General features: G+C 30.4%; 3 protein-coding genes across 10 annotated transcripts in view; 2 read left to right on the plus strand and 1 right to left on the minus strand.

Annotated features, from left to right (window-relative positions):
* Positions 1 to 381: 381 nt before the first annotated feature.
* Positions 382 to 6,158, plus strand: LOC105432267 (uncharacterized). Its single transcript, XM_011646990.3, has 2 exons — positions 382 to 2,074; positions 5,707 to 6,158. Exons 1-2 carry the CDS (start codon positions 1,943 to 1,945, stop codon positions 6,073 to 6,075), a joined length of 501 nt encoding a protein of 166 aa, XP_011645292.2. The 5' UTR covers positions 382 to 1,942; the 3' UTR covers positions 6,076 to 6,158.
* A 3,383-nt stretch (positions 6,159 to 9,541) lies between these two features.
* On the plus strand, positions 9,542 to 16,738 carry LOC105432266 (patched domain-containing protein 3). 5 transcript variants are annotated; one of them, XM_089077802.1, is made up of 11 exons: positions 10,608 to 10,750; positions 10,815 to 10,911; positions 11,497 to 11,580; positions 11,674 to 11,920; positions 12,024 to 12,100; positions 12,232 to 12,679; positions 13,271 to 13,516; positions 13,599 to 13,901; positions 14,371 to 14,938; positions 15,178 to 15,660; positions 16,267 to 16,738. In XM_089077802.1, exons 3-11 carry the CDS (start codon positions 11,519 to 11,521, stop codon positions 16,644 to 16,646), a joined length of 2,814 nt encoding a protein of 937 aa, XP_088933928.1. In that variant the 5' UTR covers positions 10,608 to 10,750; positions 10,815 to 10,911; positions 11,497 to 11,518; the 3' UTR covers positions 16,647 to 16,738. The 5 variants fall into 5 exon arrangements, with proteins under 5 accessions (XP_011645291.2, XP_088933928.1, XP_088933926.1 ...); XM_089077800.1 differs by having other exon boundaries at positions 10,609 to 10,750; positions 11,497 to 11,600; XM_011646989.3 differs by lacking the exons at positions 10,608 to 10,750; positions 10,815 to 10,911 and adding an exon at positions 9,542 to 9,622 and having other exon boundaries at positions 11,497 to 11,600.
* Positions 16,682 to 22,661, minus strand: part of PlexA (plexin A) — a 251,240-nt gene continuing 245,260 nt past the window's right edge. For all 4 annotated transcript variants that reach the window (XM_089077798.1, XM_089077795.1, XM_089077797.1 and 1 more), the window contains 5 exons: positions 22,435 to 22,648; positions 22,179 to 22,362; positions 21,390 to 22,100; positions 21,139 to 21,284; positions 16,682 to 21,032 (listed from right to left, as the gene is read on the minus strand). In XM_089077798.1, coding sequence (XP_088933924.1) covers positions 20,859 to 21,032; positions 21,139 to 21,284; positions 21,390 to 22,100; positions 22,179 to 22,362; positions 22,435 to 22,648 — 1,429 coding nt within the window. In that variant the 3' untranslated portion in view covers positions 16,682 to 20,858. The remainder of the gene's footprint in view (positions 21,033 to 21,138; positions 21,285 to 21,389; positions 22,101 to 22,178; positions 22,363 to 22,434; positions 22,649 to 22,661) is intronic.

The following is a 22,661-nucleotide window of genomic DNA, read 5'->3' on the forward strand; positions in this document are numbered from 1 at the left end:
ATTTTTAATTAACAAGGTAAACATTTTTTTTTTATAAAAAATCATAAACTCTATAAAAGTTTTTCTTATCATAATTTAAATAATGTTATTACAACGATCATTATCACATTTTTTAAATAACATATTTAAGAAGGAGAATATTTAAAAATCTCTTTTAGGTTAATAAACCTAGTTTTTTCCTTAGTTTTTCAAGATTTTTCAAGATTTCAAGTTTGTCTAAAAAATTTTAATTTGTATTATATAAATAGGGCTATCTATTTTTTATCAATAAATGATGCATTTAATAACAAAATATATTTCAAAATTTATGTATGTGTGTGATATATATATATATATATATACTTGTATACAAAATCAGATAGTCAAAATTACATAACAATTACATTACTATTATATAACATTTTATTTCTGTGATATTTATGTAATGTAACTGTGATATTATTTGAATAGAAAATTACAAGTAACATACACGTAACATGTAACACGTCACACGTAACATGTTATGGTCCATTAAATTCCATTATGACAATATTTCTGTAATTATGATAATGTGTGTGTGTGTGTGTGTGTGTGTGTGTGTGTGTGTGTGTGTGTGTGTGTGTGTGTGTGTGTGTGTGTGTGTGTGACATTTATGTTACTTGTAATTTCCTATTCAAATAATATCACAGTTACATTACATAAATATCACGGAAATAAAATGTTATATAATAGTAATGTAATTGTTATGTAATTTTGACTATCTGATTTTGTATACAAATATATATATATATATCACACACACATACATAAATTTTGAAATATATTTTGTTATTAATGCATAAATGCATCATTTATTGATAAAAAATAGATAGCCCTATTTATATAATACAAATTAATTATTCTCCTTCTTATGTTATTTAAAAAAAATTATGTGATAATGATCGTTGTAATTATTTAAATTACGATAAGAAAAACTTTTTGTATACAAGTTTGAAATTATCCTTAATTGCGAGAAAGCCTCAGTAAATATAAGATGTGAATATTAAAAAGGTCTAATTTTTATATCATTAGTCCTTTTTGAGATTAAATTTTTTATATTTACGATATGATTTTTGCAATCAAAGATACCTTGAACTTGTGGACAGAATAATGTTACGATAAATTGTCAAAGATACTTAACAAATATTATATAACTTATGTAGAACTTGTATAGAACATTTTCCATCATTTTGTATAATGTTCAGTATAATATTAAAAAAGAAAAAGTATTACCTATAATTACAATCATTTTCATTTTATTTTGTTATGATCTTGTTATGGTCTTGTTTTGTTATGACTTTGTTATGTCAAATTCCATCACAAGCAGAAAAAGATTGAGATTATAATCAGCATAAACAAATATTATATAACATCAAAATAACTTAGATATAATATTTTATATAATAAAATGAGTAGATTCGATAAAACCGGAATATCTAGATCGATTTATGTCAATTCAACATAATAGATAAATTCGCGATTACATACGGTCAGGCATTTTGTTATATAATATCTTATATTTATGTTGTATTGCTGTTACTTTGTTTTTGTTATAACTACTAATAAAATAACAAAAAAATATAACAATTTTGTAATACAGTTATATTGTGCGGATAAAACGAGATACATAACATTTATACAATTAAGAACTGTTATATCCCATGTTATTCTTATGCTATATAACAATTAGATTCTGCGTTTGCTGGAGATGTTACTTTAACTTTAAAATAATTCGTGTCTTTCAACGCGAGTGCGCATGTTTAAATCTTCCCGCTCAGCTTCCTTCGCATAGATTACCTATCATCGTTTCACGCATTTGACTTGCTAATAGACCTTCACCAGTTCAGACAAGAGGACGTAGTCAGTAACGCGTCGACATTTCCCGTGGACGTGGAGAGAAGCAGATAAGGTCGCGCTACGTACAATGCTAGCGAACGCGTCTGAAAATGAGACGAAAGAGCTGTGGTGGTCCATATATGCTTGGTGGTCATGCGTGCTCGTGTTAAAGATGATGCTGCTGACATGGTTCACAGGGCAAATTCGAGTGAGAGAACAGGTAACATTTTCGAGAATTTTTAAATCACTCTCTTGGCTGCTAAATCTAATAGACGATTGTCTATCTATCTAATTTTCACACAACACAACATAATCGGATGATAAAAGTATCAATACGAAATAGTATAACTATATTTTCATAATTATACTTAATCAGGGTCATTTCATTCAAATATTATAATACTTGCTAGTTATTAGTCACAATATGTGATTTTATGTATCTTACACATAAATTTTTTATACATACTTAAGTCAATAGCTTTAATATTTTTTAAATTCTTTGTTATAATATAAAATACACTGCAGTTTATATTATTTTTATATGTGTTACATATAGAATATTTGATGTACATACTTTATTATCAGTGGTATCATTACATATACGTAAACAAGACATAAGATACACATAAAAAAGATTTTATCAAATAAATTAAAGTAGTTTATCATTTACTATTTAACTTGTAAAAGTTAATTTATCATAAATGATGATATAGAGTCATAGATGTCATAGAGTTTTAGAAGTACCTGAAAAGTTGTTCATATAAGAATATATATATATATATATATATATATATATATATATATATATATATATAAATAAACATGTATAAATATATGTAATTATTTATGAAATATATTCATATTAGATTCTTTCTTTTGTAAAATTTATTTTTATTATAAAAAAAATAATAGTAATAATTCGAAGATATAAAAAAATAATTAATCATTTTGCATTGTTTCTTGTACAAAAAGTTAAGTTTGAAAAAAAATTGCATATATAAATAATCATATATATATTTATGATTAAAAATATATATACATGATTATATATGGACGATGGATATGGATGATTTTTTCTCAGTTATTGCTTTGTTATTACTTAATTGATGTTTATTGGAAGAACTTTCTGATATTATTGGGAAGTAGCTAATTATCGTACACATTAATTAATATCTCGTTTTAGCATTTTCTTTATTTTATTTATACAATGTGCCAGTATTTTATATTAAGTGAATTATTCGGCCAATAAAATTCATCAATCGTGCGGATTTCAGTACTTCCAATAATTTGTTGATAACGTGAGGTTAACTCACGAATTTGTTAAATATATACTAATATTTACTCGAGTAAGTTTTGAGTGAATTTCCAACTTTCATTATTAGTTGATAATTATTTATTTTTGATACAAAATACATGTTACATGAATAGTTAAACAGTAATACCGAAATAAACACGGATTACGAGAATCGCAATCACGTACATTAATTAGCATTACAATTGTCTGATATCATACGATACTTCTGACTTTCCGGATGCAATACAATGTTACGTAATTTATAAGCGATTGTCGATGGCCAGTTAATTATTATTGCATGTCAATTGTAAAAAAATTTTAATAATACATTCGATATTTCCAATATGTCATCATACCAAATTTAACAAAATATAATTTTAATTTCAAATTATGATAATTCTTCTTTAAGAAAATAAAACAATATAATTTTTCTTATAGTCAAAGAGATACAATATTAATCTGATAGAATTACATTTTTTTCAACAATAAATGAAAAATTGAATGTAAAATGTAAAAATTGAATAAATAAAATTTCTATGAAATTTAAAATAATTAAATATAAAATAAAATATAAATATATAATAAAATATAATAAAATAAAATATAAAATAAAATATAAATATAATAATTAAATATAAATGAAGATTTATAGAGATTGATTTTATAAATGTAAATATAAGTGTAATAATTTACAAATTAATAGCACATTAAATTAAAAGAGTACAATTTTTGTATATTATTTTCATTACTAAGAATACATTTTTCGTTTAACACTATATGAATACAGAACTTGGAAATGAAATGGAAAATATTATTCCTATAAACAAGCAACTTATTGTTCAATTATATTTTTTTAAATTAGTTCAACAGAAGAAATATTATTTATTTAATTTAAATTAGATTTAATTAAATGATACAATTAGATCACAGGTTATTGAGAACTGCAGTTAATTATGCATAATTACAATTTATACTTTAGGATAATTATATAACAATTATAATTGACATTTTCGATATTTGTTCATGTAAGATGTATTTTCATTGGTGAATACCATGCAGTGAATAGCATGCAAGAAATATGAAACGATTATGCGGAGTATCATTCCTGTGCTACGATTGAAGACATACGCAAGGCCGAATGTTATCAAGCATCAGCAAAATTCGAATTTGTAGAATATGCAGTATATTATTTGTAGAATATGCGGTATATTTCTTAGTTTTATTTATCCAAAATAAAAATTCATTGTTTGACAAATTCAAATCTTTATAGTAATCGTTCATTCATTATAGTAATCGTTCATTAAATAACTGCATCAGCAAAATTCGAATTTGTAGAATATGCAGTATATTATTTGTAGAATATGCGGTATATTTCTTAGTCTTATTTATCCAACAATAAAAATTCATTGTTTGACAAATTCAAATCTTTATAGTAATCGTTCATTCATTATAGTAATCGTTCATTAAATAAATTATATTTAGTTCTATCAAAAAAGGATATTATACAAATTTATAAATTTGTATGTATAACTTCTCTTTAAATATTGTCATTTAATTCTCAATTTATACATTTTCGGTCATTGCATGATTTTTATATTATACATCAAATTCAAAATAAAATACATAAACTTGATACATATTATAACATGAAAATATAGAATTAAGTAATCTGTGATTAAGATTATTGGACTAGATAAATGAATATAAAAAAAGAAGATTGCAAATATTATGTAAATATATATAGATATTAAATATTTTTAAAAAATCTATAATTATTTATAAAAGATAAAATGATATAGATAATATATAGATAATAATATTTTAAAATATATTGATATTATATTTTAAAAATGCTTGCGAATGATTATTATTAAATATTAAAGTATAATATAACTTTCCTTGTGAATTAATCAATCTTAATCAAAATGTAATTAAAAGAAAATTATAATTTTAAAGGAAAATTTTCCTTCAAAATTTGTAAATACTACAAACAAAATTTTGTGACAAAATTTCAATTAGCTCTTGAATTATCGTCCCAATACCATTCGGAATCTGATGTATATCCAGATTGGAATGCAAATTAAATCGATTTGGGAAAACTTGTAAATAAATTTTACTACAATCTCAAAATATATCTTTTCCTCGAACGCAATATTTTATAATATATGATACATAATGAAATATAAAAAAAAAATGCGGGAAATATCTTATGCACAAAATAAAAGCTTTTATACATAAGTCAATCAAAATGAAAATCTTTTTTTCGTAGTAGAAATCTCAATAAAATAATAAATAAAATATTTATTCTAAATACATTCTTATATTCTTATAAATTCTTATCTATATAAATTTTAGTCCCATTAAGTTTATCTCTACAATTTTTTTTTAATTATATTACCAGAAATATTATCATGAAAATGTAAACAAATTTTAGTTTTTATTGTTTTGTTTTGTTATGAAAGATATATTTTATTATGTATATAGATGAATAAAAAATTATTGTATTATTGTATGTAATATTGTAATTTAATTTGTTTACGATTTGATTTATTGCTCAGGTAATTCATAGCGAGGAAGATAGAATGTGGATGACAAAAAAACCAGAAATAATTTTGTGCACAACTGGCGATGGGCATCCTGATGTGATTCGCATACGAAGTGCTCATCGACATGATCTTGAAACTGTCCTTCCTTTTATAGTTTTTACACCACTCTGGTTGAATGTCGAGACATGCAATTCTACGGTGAAAATCTTAATACCATGCTTTGCACTAGTCAGTATACTATATACCTTATTGCATATGCAGCTTTTGCAAATGTCTAATCTTTGGAAACTTTCCTCACTTGCAACACTGTATTGTATTGTGATTTATATATGCACAATTGCTGCAGTTAGATATTCCATATCTATCATGGATTTAATCTAGTCAAGAATATAAAGAAATATTATGATACTGACATTATAACAATCTTTATTAAAAAATAAACACATCTAAGCAATCTAACATAATACCTGACTTATTTACTCTATACCATATTTTGTACCATATTAATTTGTACCATTTTGTATATATTAACTTTGTCACTATTTATTTTTTAAAAATATATCTTTAAAAAATATCTTTAAAAATTAGCTGAATCACAATTACACTGTATGTAATTAGTATGAAGCTTTGGACCTGATAGTTTTCAATTAATCGATGATAAGCTTTTTCTAAGATAATATTTTACATCGTTTCTTAATTTTAAACATAATATTAGGCTCAAATATCTTGTGTTTGTGCGTCTTCTGCATACTTTGCAATAATTGAAGACTATAAGTACAATAAATAATATTTTTTAGAAAATTCATTCCATTTTATTAATAATTCAGTGCTTTTATTAATAATTCAGTGCTACTATTAATAAATCAGTGCTACTGTGGAAAAATTATCGGAGATTCGTTTAATATAACAAGGTTCAAAGAATTATTTGATAAAGAATTTTTTTCAAGAAGCTCGAACTTTTAGCTCGAAGGTACTAAACGAAGTGCACAAGATAATGCTGATTCCATTTCACTATTACCACACAAAACCAAAAAAAAAAATTATTATTTTGTAATATCAATATTTTTCGCATTCTATTTTACAATAAGAAAAATTTAAGTGAGTAACATGAATAAGCATTCAAATTATGAAAAAGATTTACCCAAGAGACTCAATATCAGAGCTGTAGTCTTTTCTCTAGAGAGGAAATCTCAGAATTGATTCCTGATACAGAAGCGATACGGTGACTCTTCGCTGGATACTTGGAAACAAAATAATTGGTAGATATCGAAGAAAAGAAAATACACGGATTACCGAAAACGGATTCTAGCGATATAATATTGTTGTGGAAGAGGAAATTCACTAACTGGTAATTGTAATTGGCAATAAATACTGCAGTATCAGCTAAATAGCCAATAAGAATTATCCGTGAATCGGCCAATTAGAATTGAGAATCTTTTGCATATCATCTACATATCATCTGAGTAATCTGTCTAGTTCATTTCTAGTCTGTCTGTTAAATAAAGTAGACGAACTGGTAAGTCAAACAAATATTTATTACGCGCGAATTCTAATTAGCTGATAAAAATATCTTAGTATTTTGTTGATGAATTGTTTGAGCCTACATATATATATATATATATATATATATATTAAGATTTGGCAACATTTGACAAGTGCGAAATATTACAATTTTACGTAGGTTTTTTTTTTTAGATACTGATAATTGTTTTTATCGTACTTTGTGTACTTGTATTTTGTGAAAAACTTGATAAATTTGATTATCGTAATTAACATTCGTCATTTCCATATTCGGCTATCAAAGAATTATCTTTACAATTATTTCTGTTGAAAATTACTATTGAATTGATGTCTAATCTCTAATATTGAGAACTTAATCTCTAATTTCGAGACATTGCAACATCAAGAATCTTAAAAATTGAAAAATTGAATTGAAAAATTGAAAAGATACATTAACTGTCGCATATATATGCAACCTTCGGTGCTACGTTTAACTTTTTACGCGATACTTCTTTTGCTGCGATTACATTGCAATGATAAGTCTGATCCTATTTTGATGTCAATTATCTTATATTTATTTCTTCCGGCTATCTTGTACGACTCTGTATCGTTTGCATTCATTTTACTGCAAAATTGATTGTAACATTTTTACTGTAATATTATCATATTGTTTTTAAAGAAATTATTATTCCCTCTTTCTTTTATTGTTTCATTTATTGAAAGACAATATCTGCTATATTACAGTCCATGATCCCGAATGCGATTCAATGATTTAAAATTTATGTAGTATTATACAATTTTCCATACGCTTAGCACCCAACAATTCCGATGGTTGCGCTGAAAATGTGTTATATAATTGCTAATTTCCGTAATTGCAATGAAATGCACATCAATATTGAATGGATATGAATAATTAAACAATTATACAAATTAGTATTTATTGTAATGCTATTTTACTTATGCTAAATTAATCATGCTAATACTGTTGTTTCTTATAGTGCTTACGAAATATTAAATATATAATAAAGATTTATAATTGTTTAATTATTCATATCCATAATATATAAAATAAGTAGATAGATTTATATAAAAAAATTTAATTTTATAAAATATTTTAAGCATCTGTTATTGAATACATTGGAGACATCAAAATAAATAATTTTCTGTTTATAATATTAATATATGAAATTATAAATCATGATTTATAAATACATAGGGCAATATTTATTTTAATTAAAATTTAAGAATAAATTACTTTAATTTCTTTCAAAGTCAAATATTTCATTTGAATAAAATGCAATAGTATTTATAAATACACATTATTATCTCGTTATACGTGATTTACATATTGAGATAAAAGCAGCAAAATGTTATCGCAATTTCTCGAAACTCATTTTCGTTATTAATCCTCTGTCAATAAAAATAATTCGGAATCTGATAATATTAATTGTTCATATTTTGCTTTTTTCATACGGATGAACCCATTGGAATAATGATAATAGCGGTATATACAAAATTGTTAGTTTAAAGTAGAAAAATCATTTTATAACTTTTTTTTATTACAAAGGAATATCAATAAAACAGGCATACATTATCTTGAATTATGAGAAAAACAATTTAATCATATTTCATGTGACGTAAACAGTATAAAACCATCTAATTATAATACATAATTGTTGCAGAAATGTAATAATAAGAAATATAAGCATCAAATATATGCGACTTTACGAGTTGAATTTAATTGTTTTCTATGAAGCGAAAACATTTGTTAAATTATTTATGTTACAATTTAATCTAATTTGAATTTATAAAAAGCACAAGTTTCTCATAAACATTAGTATGATAATAACATCAAATACGTTGTACGAATTTCTCATAAACATTATGTTATAAGAGCTTTAAATATATTATAAAAAAGTTTAAAAGCTATTTTAAAGCTATTTAAGCTATTTCTAATGTTTTTTATAATCTATTATCATCATTTTTCAGCAAAGTAATAATATATAATTTGATACTTAGAATATTTCTTTGTTTCCTTGTTTGTTTATAATTCTGAAAAAATTCTTAAAAAATGAGTTATTATTAATTTAATTTAATATTACAGTTTATAATTTTGATATGCGTACTATAGTACGTTTATAAAGTACATTTTTATAATAGCATTTATAATAGCAATTATGTAGTTTTAATTTTATAATATGTATTTCTGAGAATATAAATTTGTTATTAGTTATTTCTGAGTATAAATATTTTTTATTAGCTATTAACATAAAAAAGATATAGATTTTATGCAAAGATCTAGAGATCTGATTTAAAATTTAAATATGTATGACTCTTTTATAATGATTCTGTTTATAACACTATGCTCACAAACATTCAGTTTAGTTGTTCTCCTGAACTTCCAGCGGTCGACTCAATTGATTTAACTGTGAGTTTTTAGAATTAATTTTGATTTTTCGTTCTTTTCATTGATTTTCAATTCTTTATAAATCGATAATAACACATTTGTGAAAATATTCTACTTAATATAAATGTAAAGATGAGTGTTCTGAATATTAGCTTTGTGCCATAAATATCCATTTCTTGAAAATTACCCATCTCAGAAAACTTGTTACATGTATTTTAATCAAAATTTATAAAACATTTATTTAAATTTATAAAACATGTATTTTAATCAAAATTTATGAAACATTTCAAAGCGAAAAAATGGATTTTTAATATGCATTTTATGCTTCTAAATTGAAAATTCTAAAAAGATTATTCCATGTATTATTTGGCCTTTTGAGATTTAATAATTATAAGTAGACTTTAGTAATATAAAAATATATCACTCTGGAGATATTTGATAGTCTGTTTATATTCGGTGTTCATATGTTTATATTAATAATTTTATAACATAAAATATTTAAAAAATTAATTAAATTTATTTTATAACATAAAAAGGTTGTTTAATATTTTTAAAAAATAAGACTGAGAAAATTTACACTATGGGAAAATAATCATGACAAACACATTCGTCCGTACGAAGGAAACAAAAATATATATTACAAAATATATTGAAATTCATATTTTTATAAGGAATAGTATTTTTTTTTTATTATATCTGTAATTTTTTTTTATTATATCTTATTATTTCTGCCGATTAGCATTAAGAATCGAAATGATATATTTATATATCATTTCGATTCTTAATGCTAATCCGCTTGATCTCTGTAATGTCGACAATTTGAACATTACACCATGTTGCGTTTTTTTAGATGGTTAAACAAAATGTGTGAGGCAAGTATTTGCAAATCTTAATTGCGCGGAACGCGGAATATTCAAATTAATTTAAACGTTTATGCGCGAACCATTGTGCGCGTTGTACTGCCCACGTGATCATTTTTAGACATAGCGGTGCTCAACTCGAATCCTACCGTCGGTCAGATAGGATCGGTTGCTGTCTTCTGTCTCTTAATTTGTCTGAGAACAAGATTCCTGACAAATGATATTTTTAGCAAACTACGAAAATAGTAAGATGAAATATAACAGAAAACTCAAACATATTTTCAAGAAGGTGAATATCAAATCTTGATAAAAGCTTAGAAATAGAGAACTTAAAATTTTTCTGATTTTCCAAGATAATCGACACAAGAATTAATATTTAAGCCTGATTACCTCGTCAGACTTATTATTGAAATAGCAAACGAGTGAGTGGGAAAACGAAACAGATAATACGTAAGTACGGAAAGGGAGCAGTTGCTCGTTGATCTAATTTTTATTGCACACCTCTGCTCGAACAATCGACCAATCGCGCATACTGATGCACAGTTGCACAGACATAATAGCTGTTACGTAGTGAATAACAATGCGAGCTGTGTTGTTGAATGTTTTAAGACTTCTCGCGCGCCCGCAACGGGAGCACACAATGACAAAAGCGCATTATCGACTAATTTTTATGATGTATTGTGATACACGAATTCCGCGGTAGATAGATAGAGAGAGAGAGAGAGAGAGAGAGAGAGAGAGAGAGAGAGAGAGAGAGAGAGAGAGAGAGAGAGAGACACGAGAGGCGCTTCGCCGTCACTTGAGGGTTATAGCGTGTCGTCGAATGTTGTCTTTAAGAATCGCGGATGGGAATGAGATTCGCGATGCGACATCACACATGATGACAGTAATTAATCGCGATTAGTCATCCGGTGCGGTCATCCCGATGTGCCATGTCTTCTCGACGGACGAGAGATTTGAATCGCGTCAATTACACGTTACCGTTCGATCTGATTGACTGGCGCTGATCTTTCTCTCTTTTTCATCATGATTAAGGAAATAATGGAGCTGCACGAAGATGTTAAAGGACGATCATTCTGTGGATTTTGGCGCAGTTTACCAGAACGCATTTCCAAAACGGTAGAGCATTTCTTTTATCGGTATGTGCATCCTTGTCTCTCAGAATTCAGTGAAACTAACAAGTGACAATGGAACGTTTTTATCTTTGTGCAGGCTTGGAGTGCACATCGCCCAAAATCCGTTCAAATGGATGTTCGGATGTTTCGTGATAATATTAATCTGTATACTAGGCTTGTTTCGTTTCCGACAAGAAAAGAATCCTAACAAACTCTGGGTTCCATCAGATTCTGATTTTGTGAGGGATACTGAATGGTTATTGTCACATTATGAAGAGGCTGTGCGAATTCAATCTTTTATTCTAATTGGCAATAATGTCTTGGAACAACAAACACTTATTAAGGTAATCATATAACAATGCAGTAGATTGTTCTTATAATTCTTATTTGTTATATATGATTGATTATGTTGAGATATCAGTAATATATTTTTACTGTTTCTTGCAGTTAAATGAAATCACTAAACAAATAATCTCTACTCAAACACAATTTGAAAATATTTCTTGGACAGATGTTTGTATGAAGTAAGCATAAAATATAAAATTTTTATTGAAGAATTAATTTTATTATATATAAAACCTTATATGAATTTTACAAATAAAAGAATAATTAATATAATATAATTCATTATGTAATTGAAACTTTTTATTTACAGAATTCCTGTTATCTCTGACTACACGCAAAGAAAAAAGAGACAAAGTTCTCCTTTAGAAGATGATTTTTTTGATGATGATCTTGTTACAAAAATTAATGAATCTTTATTTGAACCTGCTGTTCATGTCAATACTAAATTATATTGTAGCATATTTGATAGTTTACCTATAGGTTGCCTAATGTTTAGTATCTTGGATATATGGAATTTTGACAATGCCAAAATTGAAAAAGATTCCCCAGAAGAAATTATCACTAAAATAAATACAATAAATGTGAGTTCTACGTTGGGACATCCCATGAATTTTAATGAACTTCTAGGAGATGTAACTCTGGATGAAAAAGGTAGAATTATTGCTGCAACGGCTGTACGGACAGATCTGATGGTTCATGTTAATTTTCTCAATGTGAACATGGATAAAATTGGGAACATGGCAGGGACTGCTGATTGGGTAAGGTGAGTTCATGTCAAGGCCTGAATCATAATTATATATTTTTTAATATTAAATAACTATCTTGCAAAATCTCAAAGTTTAGTATAATAAAATTTAGATTATTCTTCTGGAAATAATTTATATATTTTTTAAAAATAATTGAAAAAATGATTGAAAAAAGAAAAAAGAAAAAAGAAAACCTTTTTAAAATGTTTCTTCATATTCTTTATATTCTATGATTTAGGCCTTTTATATTTCATTATCATTTATATCAAATTTCATTATCAAATTTATATCAAGATAATTTTATTGAAAATAAAACTGTGATATTAAAGTCATAAAAAAATTGATTTTTATTTTAATATCGTTATTCATATTATTATTTAATCATATTTTTATTGTAATGTTAAAAATATTAATGATTTATAATATTTATGTGAATACATTGTGTTTTATGTTCACTATTTCTATCATTATCTATTAGAATATGTATTTTTATTATTTGTAAATTTACTCATAATTTTATTTTTTATCTGTAGCATTAAATCTAGTTTACATAACGAACGAATAAAAATTATCTTAGTATAAAAATCAATCATTTATACATAGGCAACAGATGATGTATTAAAATGGGAAGCAGCTTATTTAAAAAATGCAGAAAATCTATCGAACAAACTGCAAAGCGAAAAAAGTGGGAATAATTCTTTAACACTTTATTATGAAGCTAGCAGAAGTTTTGGAGATATTAGTGGAACATCTATTTTTCAAGATATAGATAAATTAATAATCGGAATTTTCTTAATGTTTTTATATGTTTTAACGATTCTGTCGAATTATAATTGGGTAGAATGGAAAGTACGTATATATTATTTCAAAGATAGTAACTTTGAATGATTTGGTACCTGTATTTAGTGAAAATTTTTTATTTTTTCTGCAGTTTTGTCTTACTAGTACCGGTCTTTTATGTGTGGGTGGTGCATTTATACTCGCGGTAGGAGTATGCTCTCTGATCGGCATCCCATATGGTCCAGTGCATACGTCATTACCATTTTTACTCTTAGGTCTGGGGATAGATGACATTTTTGTAATTAATGCATCTTGGAAACAGATCCATACTGATGAATTAAATTTAAATAAACCACTAACAGAAAGAATCGGACTTACTTTAGGTCATGCTGGTTCTGCTATCAGTCTTACCTCGCTTACTGACGTTGTGGCATTCATCATTGGTGCTTCTACAGTACGTACGGTATTACTTGCATGAAGAATGCATAACACTCTGACTGTTGTGGCTAATTCACAATTATATTATTTTACTTTTGTTCTTATTCTAATTTATGTTATAATAATATAATATTTTGAAAGAAAATACATGTAGATATTTATAAGATGAATATTGCTTTTTATTTTTATCTTTTTTTCTGAATAATTTATGTAAGAGTATATCATCTTTTTAGAAACATTTTTTTGTATTATATTTTATATTAAGATGTGATGATTTTTATGTAAGCTATTTAATAATATATTTTTTCCGCGTTTATTCTTAAAATATAAAGTAATGATTTCGATTTAATTTAAATAAATTAATTTCTCAATCTATATTCAAAATAGTTGCCAGACTTGATCTATGTTATGCATTCTTTTCTTTACACGAGAGTAAGTATGATTATAAAAAGATATTGTTATTATAATATACAATCCTCTTCTAGATATTACCATCGCTTCAATCATTTTGTATCTACGCTGCAGTGGGAGTATTTGTAACATTTTTATTACAAATTACATTTTTTATTGCTTGTTTTACTTTGGATGCTAGAAGAATAGAACGAAAAAGAAATGGAGCCTTACCGTGTATTGTGCACGAAAATTTTGTGCCCAAAATGCTGGACCCTAGCAATGCAATCTCTTGGAAATTTATAAATTTTTTGTACTCGCGCATAATATTGACTACGCATGGAAAAATTATTACAATATTAGTGACACTTGTAACGATGTCTATAAGTATCATGGGCTCGCTTCAGCTGGAACAATGGTTTGATCCAAAATGGTTGTTGCCGAAAGAATCATACTTGAGTCAATATATAACCATTCGAAATCAAGCATTTCCCGATCAAGGGTTTGAGGCCTTCGTTCTTATGGGAGACGATATTGATTATTCCTCTGAATTTTCTAAAATAATATTTTTGACCGAACGCCTACAGAACACATCTTTTATACAAAATATAGAACCTTGGCCGATTGACTTTGAAAAATTCGTATCGATGTATTATGACACAGGTTATTTGTTATAACACATATTCGAGTCGTTAGTCTTAAAAATAATGAAAAAGAATTTAATTTTCTTTTGTGAAAGAAAATATATTTTTAAAATCTTAATTTATATTCAAGATTTATTTAAATTTATAAAATGTAGATGTCGTAAAATCGTTTATGGAAAACTTTTAAGACAAACGAATTATTCATCGATTAATTTGATGATTTCATTAATTATTTAAAGAATGTTATTTTTTTATCAGATTTAAAAACTACAACAATCGCAGACGATGACTTCCATCATTATCTATCGAAATTTCTTGTTAGTCGAGTTGGTGGGAAATATCAGAGAAATTTTCTCTTCAAAGAAAAATTCAAATGTGGTAGAAAAGCCCCACGAATCATAGCAGCAACTATTGACTTCAAGTTCAAGCGATTTATGACTCCTTATGAATGGATTCCAGCGATGGACGACAGTAAGCATTTAACAAACGAAGCGCAACTTCATGGATATGTGACAGTCTGGTGCAAAATGTTCGGACCGTGGATAACTGATAAATTAATCGCTCAAGAGGTTTTGCGAAACCTTATTCTGGCATTGATCTGTGTCATGGGTACTACAGCGATTCTCATTGCCGAAGTACAGACTTGTTGTTGGATCTTACTCTGTGTACTTCTCACGCTGGTAAATGTTTGCGGCTTCATGTATTTTTGGGGACTAACAATAGACATAGTGTCTTGTATCGGTGAGTGTATATTCCACGTTTTTATTTTGTTTTTATTGTAATTTATAAATTTAGCTTTTTTAATTTAGCTTTCTTTATTGCGAAAGATAAATAAACATATATATATATATATATATATATATATATATATATATATATATATATAAATTAAAAAGTTATTTGATAAAGTAAAAAATAAGGAATTCTTTTTATAAAGAAATTCTGGCGTATAATCCAGCTTATAAATGATAATTATCTCAATTTTATAAAACATTAATTAATTTTTGTCTGGATTTAATCTATTTATTATGAAGCTCTCCATTATCATTGTGACAATGAGTTTTCGTAAAGATTAAGTATATACAAAAAAATATTGATTATACAAGATCACGAAACATATATTAAATATGAGTTTAAAAATATGAATACAAATTTCATTATTTTTTATTTTGTAAAACTAAAAAATTAAATATTTCTTCATTACAGCGTACTTTTAAATTACACATAATAAATATCCGTTCTCATTTCTTTAAAACGAGTTTTATTTAAGTATTGTTCACTACAAATTTCTTTTATTGTTAATCAGAGATTTGTTCCGACAGCTATCTCAGTAAAAATTTTTTGCAGGTCTTGAGCTAGCCGTTGGTTTAAGTGTAGATTATGCCGCACATGTCGCACACGCTTTTCTGAATGCCGAATCACAAGAAGACGGTAATGATACTCGCAGAACTCGAGCATTGGTCGCAGTTAGGCATATCGGCGCGGCTGTTGCGTATGGCGCAGGTTCAACATTGCTCGCCGTTTCAATGCTGGCACTCTCGACATCCTATGTGTTTATAGCTTTTTTCCGAATATTTTTCCTGGTAATTTTATTCGGACTTTGGCATGGGTTGATTCTGCTACCAGTCATCTTAAGCACTATTGGGCCGCGAAGTTTACGCGTGATGCAACAATCACAACCGATGTCCGAGAAGGCCATTGCTGTAACTGATGATGATGAAAATTGAAACGGAAATACAAACAGTTTGCTCAGGCAACCCTCTTTCTTTATCAATAATATTTATTTTTGGTTCAATAAACATACAAAATTATTACACTATCCGTACTATTAATCACACATTTATACAAAAATAATAATTAATAATAATGATAATAATACGTCTGATAACTTAAAAACGGCATTATTTATAGATTTTATATATATGTATATATAATATATTAAGATTAAAAAATTAAGAAATATTAAAAAACAAGTACAAAATAATGTAGCAAGGTTGATATAGATTTATTATCAATTATCATCGATCGGAAAGGAACATGACTATTATAAACGTAACGTAATCATGTTTTGCTGGATACGTTTATCCTCTTTATGTATAATCATAATTAATATTTATGACGTAAAAATGAGCGGCGAGGGAGCGGCCTTGGAATTGATTGGCAAGCTCCCTCCGCTGCCTCTCTCAGTCTTGCACAATCCACCTGACATTCATTCAATCATTCATTCATGCATCCTCGTTTTCTTTGCATCTCTTTTTCAAATTCTTCCATCCCTCTCCGCTCAATCCAACGGACGTCCGATAGGATTGATAACAACGAGAGGAAGGGAAATACGATATGAATGAGATTGACAAAGAAGCGGTGATGTAATAAACACAGATATTCATACACGTTCGTACACCAGCGTACAGCGGAAACATTCTCGGAGGCGCGCATGTTGTTTCCACATTCAAGCATACGACGGTAGTTAGACTGCCGGGGCAGCAAGCCACGCATGAACGATACGATGATTAAGTTATTACACATCTCCTTAGTTAAGTCGAATTTTACAAACCGGGATTTGTATATTCCACAATTGATGAGGAACCATCGATACAATAATAATAATCATAATAATAATCATAATAATATTTACTTAGCAAAACGTGCCGATCGGTAATTGTGGCAAATGACGCGTGATGTGAGCACAGTTAGTTGCGTTAAAAGATGGGGTGTCGAGGTACTGGAGAGGATTCGGGGACTGGGGGGCTCGGGAGATGAAGGACGGCGAGGATCCATAAATGGGTCGATACACAGCCGGGGACAGACGCGGGGGAGAGGCGGGATTCGAGGACGACAGTGATCGAGGATGGTGGACCGTGAGGGAATCGCACGTCTGCTCGTCGGAATTTCAAGGTACACGCACTTCAGGGGTACACCGTGGGAAAGACACTCAGGGCAGACAGACACCGACATAGAGACTAGGCTACCGACTATACGTTAATATCTATCTAAACGTTTAATTAGCGTACGCACCGCGTACACACCCCGGTACGCCCGCACTCCGCTCGCTTTTCGCGTGCAATCATTTTTTGACGGAGGGCGCGTCTGCAGAAGCACTCTCGCCATGTTTCGTTTCATTTTTCCCCTTCTTTTAATCTCTCTCTTTCTCGGCTCTTTTATTATCGTTTTATTATAATCAGCGGTCGCGTCGTAGTCGTGTCTCTTTTCCTTTTTTTTTTTTTTTTTTTATAGTAAACGCTATGTAGTCTTTATTACTCAAGCTTATGCCCAAAAATCTACCAGAGGCACTTTGGGTTTATTAGTACCATTTGAAGTCGGCGTGCGCGGGGGAGGGTGCCGCACGCCCCGTCCTTTCGTGCGCGGAACAGCGGGCGAGCACGCGTTCACGTCTCATCCTCGAGAGGAACCATTATTTTGTTAGATGATCTGGTTGGCCCGTCGTCGTCGTTGTCGTTGTCGTCATTAGTCGTATCATCTCTCGCCTCTTTTTTCCCCGTCGCGCGATTATTACCCTGTCTGGCGATGTGTCTTCGCCACCGCGTAGATTCCACCGTCTGTCCTTTGTTCCTATTTTTCATCCCGCCCTCCCCCCAATTCCTTTTCCAGTAAGCTTACCAACAACTCCGTATCTTTTATCCGCTTCCTTACCTTTCCACCACGGTCTTCCGATGTTTTTTGAGCAATAAATACTTTCTCCACGTATAACTGCACATTGAATTGACGCACAGGACACATGCACACGCGCATACACGTCGGACAGTCGCTACTAGCCGTACGCATTGACAGAAAATTATGTTAAATAAGAACTACGAGCTACGAAGAAACTTCCAACTTCGAATCGCATTGGTTCCTTATATTTCAATAGTATGTAAAATCATATCATGATCAGGCATCCCGTAAATCGAATTTATCCAATTTGCAGACAACTTGATGTGATTTGGCAATTTGTGCGTAAATACGAAGGGAATGACAAAACGTGACAAGTTTGTTCATCGAGAAGACGATCCTTCAGCAATATCAGTACCCAGACACAAGATTCCAAAGTGCTATGTGTGTCCTTTTTCTTTCGATACTGTGCAATGCTTCCGGCTTTCAATCAAACTCATATCCATTCGTACAGTTCATTTTCATGCACACCAATATGGCTACATCCACAGAGTTAGTGTTACGCTTTTAATTAATGATTATCAATTCAATATCAATTCAATATCAATGTATTACAATCAGACAATACTCAACAGTGATCGTTATTCATTATATATTACAATAATTAAGAGTGACAACAACATGACGACGGAGGCGTTGAAGCATTACAAGAGGGAAAGAGAGAAATAGAGAAAGAGAGATTGAAAGTGGCATGTAGATGAATTCTATAAGGATGAAGGAAGAGCAAGAGTTTTTCGATAATGGACATGCTACAAGTTTGAAGGGCGGGGGAGAGAGAGAGAGAGAGAGAGAGAGAGAGAGAGAGAGAGAGAGAGAGAGAGAGAGTGTGTGTGTGTGTGTGTGTGTGTGTGTGTGAAAGAGACAGATTGGGAAATAGCGATGGACAGATGAGATAGGAAAAGGGTAGAGGGTTATCGATGATTATGAAATAGCGACGATGACATCGGTGATAGATGCACGACGATAGGAATGAACGATTAAATGGCGAAATGGAACAATGAGTCGCGGAGACCAAGGAGGGGAAGCACGCACACTCAACACAACCGTCACATCGAGCTGGCCTCGCGCGCGGCCATAGTCCATAGATTAATTACTTACTAACTAATACACAGTCTGTCTCCGTTGCGCGGATGACTTTTTCTCCTTCTTCCTTCCTTCTCGAGCGCCGTGTAAGTATACGTAATACACCAGATTAAATACGCACGTGCGTGCGGTACGGCGCTGCCGAGTTATGGAGCGTGCGACAGCGCGCTTATAAGCGTGTGAGCGAATGAGACTTCTTTAGGTCTCGTTTTTGTGTGAAAGTTATGGCAAAATAACTCGGCGCGGAGATATCGTCCTACCTGCTCGCACGCGCGCCTCCTCTTCTCAGATACTAGATATACGCACACGCACACACAGGCATGCTTGCGCCGGTATAAAGTGTATATATGTACACATATACATACGACATACCATCCATACATATATATAATATACCCATATCGTTTAATTATTTCATCGTTATCGATAATTATCATTATCTCTTAAAATTCGTCAGTTCTCGTAATTCAAAAAATTTCAGCTAGAGTAGCGGTGGATGGAAATGTTTCTTCGTTAAAAATCGCCAGACCGTCGAGATCACGGCGCCGACGATCGACCGTTTTTTTTTTTTTTTTCTTTTAAACACATTTACAAATTATCGATCGATATCGCAGCTGATTCCCTCACTCGCCTCTCTTATCACTATTGTGTGTGTGTGTGTGTGTTTCACATTATTACATTCATTTTTAAAATCACTCGCGGTGCAAACGACGTGCGACCACCGCGTGGCGAAGGAAACGCTCTCGCCCCGCTTTTGCACTCGACTCGGCCGTCGAGGGGTGATCGTACATTTAATATCCTATTACAATTATTCATGATTTTGATATCTTATGTACAATTATGCGCGCACGCGACAATATGCTTATGATTATGGCCACATCTACGAACTGGCGACCTCTGAGAAGACTTTCTCGACACATACTTTTAACACTTAGTTCTTTAATTAATTCCCAGTTAACTCGCGGCGTTTAGTCTCCTCATTGGAGTAACTCCCAAGTTCACTCGCGATTCACGTTAAGCTGAGAAAACTGGCTTTTGCACGGAACCTGAGATAATCGATTACAAGGTAGGCCAGTTCCCTTTGTTCGCGCCGTTGATAATTATACCGGATCGCGATTGACCGCTCAGCAGGGTAACTCTTGACGAGCAGGCTTCGTCATGTGCTTCATGGAATTCATGGTCATACATCAGGGATTGTCTGCCGCCATTATATTGTGCACTTGCTCGAGTTTGTACGCCAGTCTCTGCTTCTGCGAGAACTCGTCCTCCTCGAGAGTGACTATTAGTTGTTCGTTGTATTTACCCGCGTATGTATATAGTTCAAATAAAGCACAATTCGTGTTAAACTCCGTTGTATGCAACTGAAAGACAAATATTAATGCGTTAAAAATTAATCTGAATAAACTTCATACGAATATCGAAATTCATATAAACATAAAATTTATAAATATAGAAATGAATAAGTACCCTAGATTCTTCGGCAAGCATGGCATTCATGTCTTGATCGGATATGGCTGGCATGACTTTAATATCTGAATAATAACGTTCTACCCATTCTTTGTACACTGGAATGTCCTTCGCATATAGTAGTTTTGAACTCGGAGAGTCCTTACCTAAAAGTAATAAAAGGGAAATGTATTTATGTATGTTTTCCCAAATCCCCTTAATTACGCGTGGGTGTAATATTTAACAGAAAGAAATTGGCAAAAAGTACATACCTAATCTATGGTCCGACGTTGAGCAGCTGTCCATGAATGTCTGCGCTACGACGGATAAACACGAGTCCACGATGTTGGACTTGTGTATATCAAAAATAAAATTCGGATTTTTTATGAGATTAACCCAAAACCTAAGAGGAAGGGAATTGCTCTTCCACGTGTGGACCACTTCTGGGTCGGATATGCCGTGTTGTAGAGCTTGGTCGTCCATAAAATCGAACATGTATTTAATGGCGAGAGGAAGCGCCGAACCTCGATGGGCAGTGCTGAATATTGTCTCGAACAGATCATCAACGAACTTTTGAAGTGTACCTTTTGTTGCCAATAACCTCGTCAAATAGATCTCCGAGACCATTTTGTTGCCACGATCTCCTTCTTTTCGCGCATCAGAATCGTGATGCTTAACAAGATGCCAGACTTTCAAACCAGCTTCGATATTCTGATTGAGCGGAGAGGTGGCACGGGAGAGTGGAGGACTGGCCGAACTAAATTTGCTAAGATTCAAGGTCTCGTACTTGTGCGATTTGTCCGTTTTCTCCGACAGAATTGAGAGATTGTATATAGACGATTGTTTGGAAACTAAGTTGAGCGATGCTCCGTCTGGTACCCTATAATGATTCAAAGTGTTTCTCTTCTTCCACTCACCCTCTGTCTTGGTTGTTGAATCTTCGTCGTAGAGAATTAATCTACCGGATGCACCAGTTCGCCATTCTGCAATATTTCATTAAATATAATATGAGAATCGTACAGAAATTTTATATAGAGTTTAAATATTCAACAGTTTCTTACCGAGATCAAGATCTTCCTTTCGAGGTCTTTGGCTATAAGGAGTTGCTCGATAAATCGTATCCAACGCTTTCTCTTTCACTTGAGATATTGTATCGCAATCAAGAACTTTGACTGGCACGTTTTCCGTGTTAGGATCTATTCCGCCAACAAATACAGTTTGTTGGGATATCGAAACGTAGACCGTCTGAAATTATAACAAAAACATTATTATTACAAAGCATCAATTTATCTTATTGAAGTATTGACGCTTCTTTACCATTGGCTTGAAATCGATAGATTGTCGGATTAACTTTTCTTCGGACAAGGAATATCGTGCTTCCGATGTAATTGCATCGACAGGACCTTTGTCGACCTGTTGTTTTACCGCACGAAACAATACGTATAATGGTTCACCGGCGCACTCTCTCATGAATTTGTACAAGAGAAATGTAAACCAAGCAGACAGCATTTTCTCTGCAACGCTCTCAGTTCTATGAAATAAAT

This window comes from Pogonomyrmex barbatus, unplaced genomic scaffold, assembly GCF_055798465.1.
Source record: "Pogonomyrmex barbatus isolate J1 unplaced genomic scaffold, ASM5579846v1 scaffold20, whole genome shotgun sequence".
NCBI lineage: Eukaryota > Metazoa > Arthropoda > Insecta > Hymenoptera > Formicidae > Pogonomyrmex > Pogonomyrmex barbatus.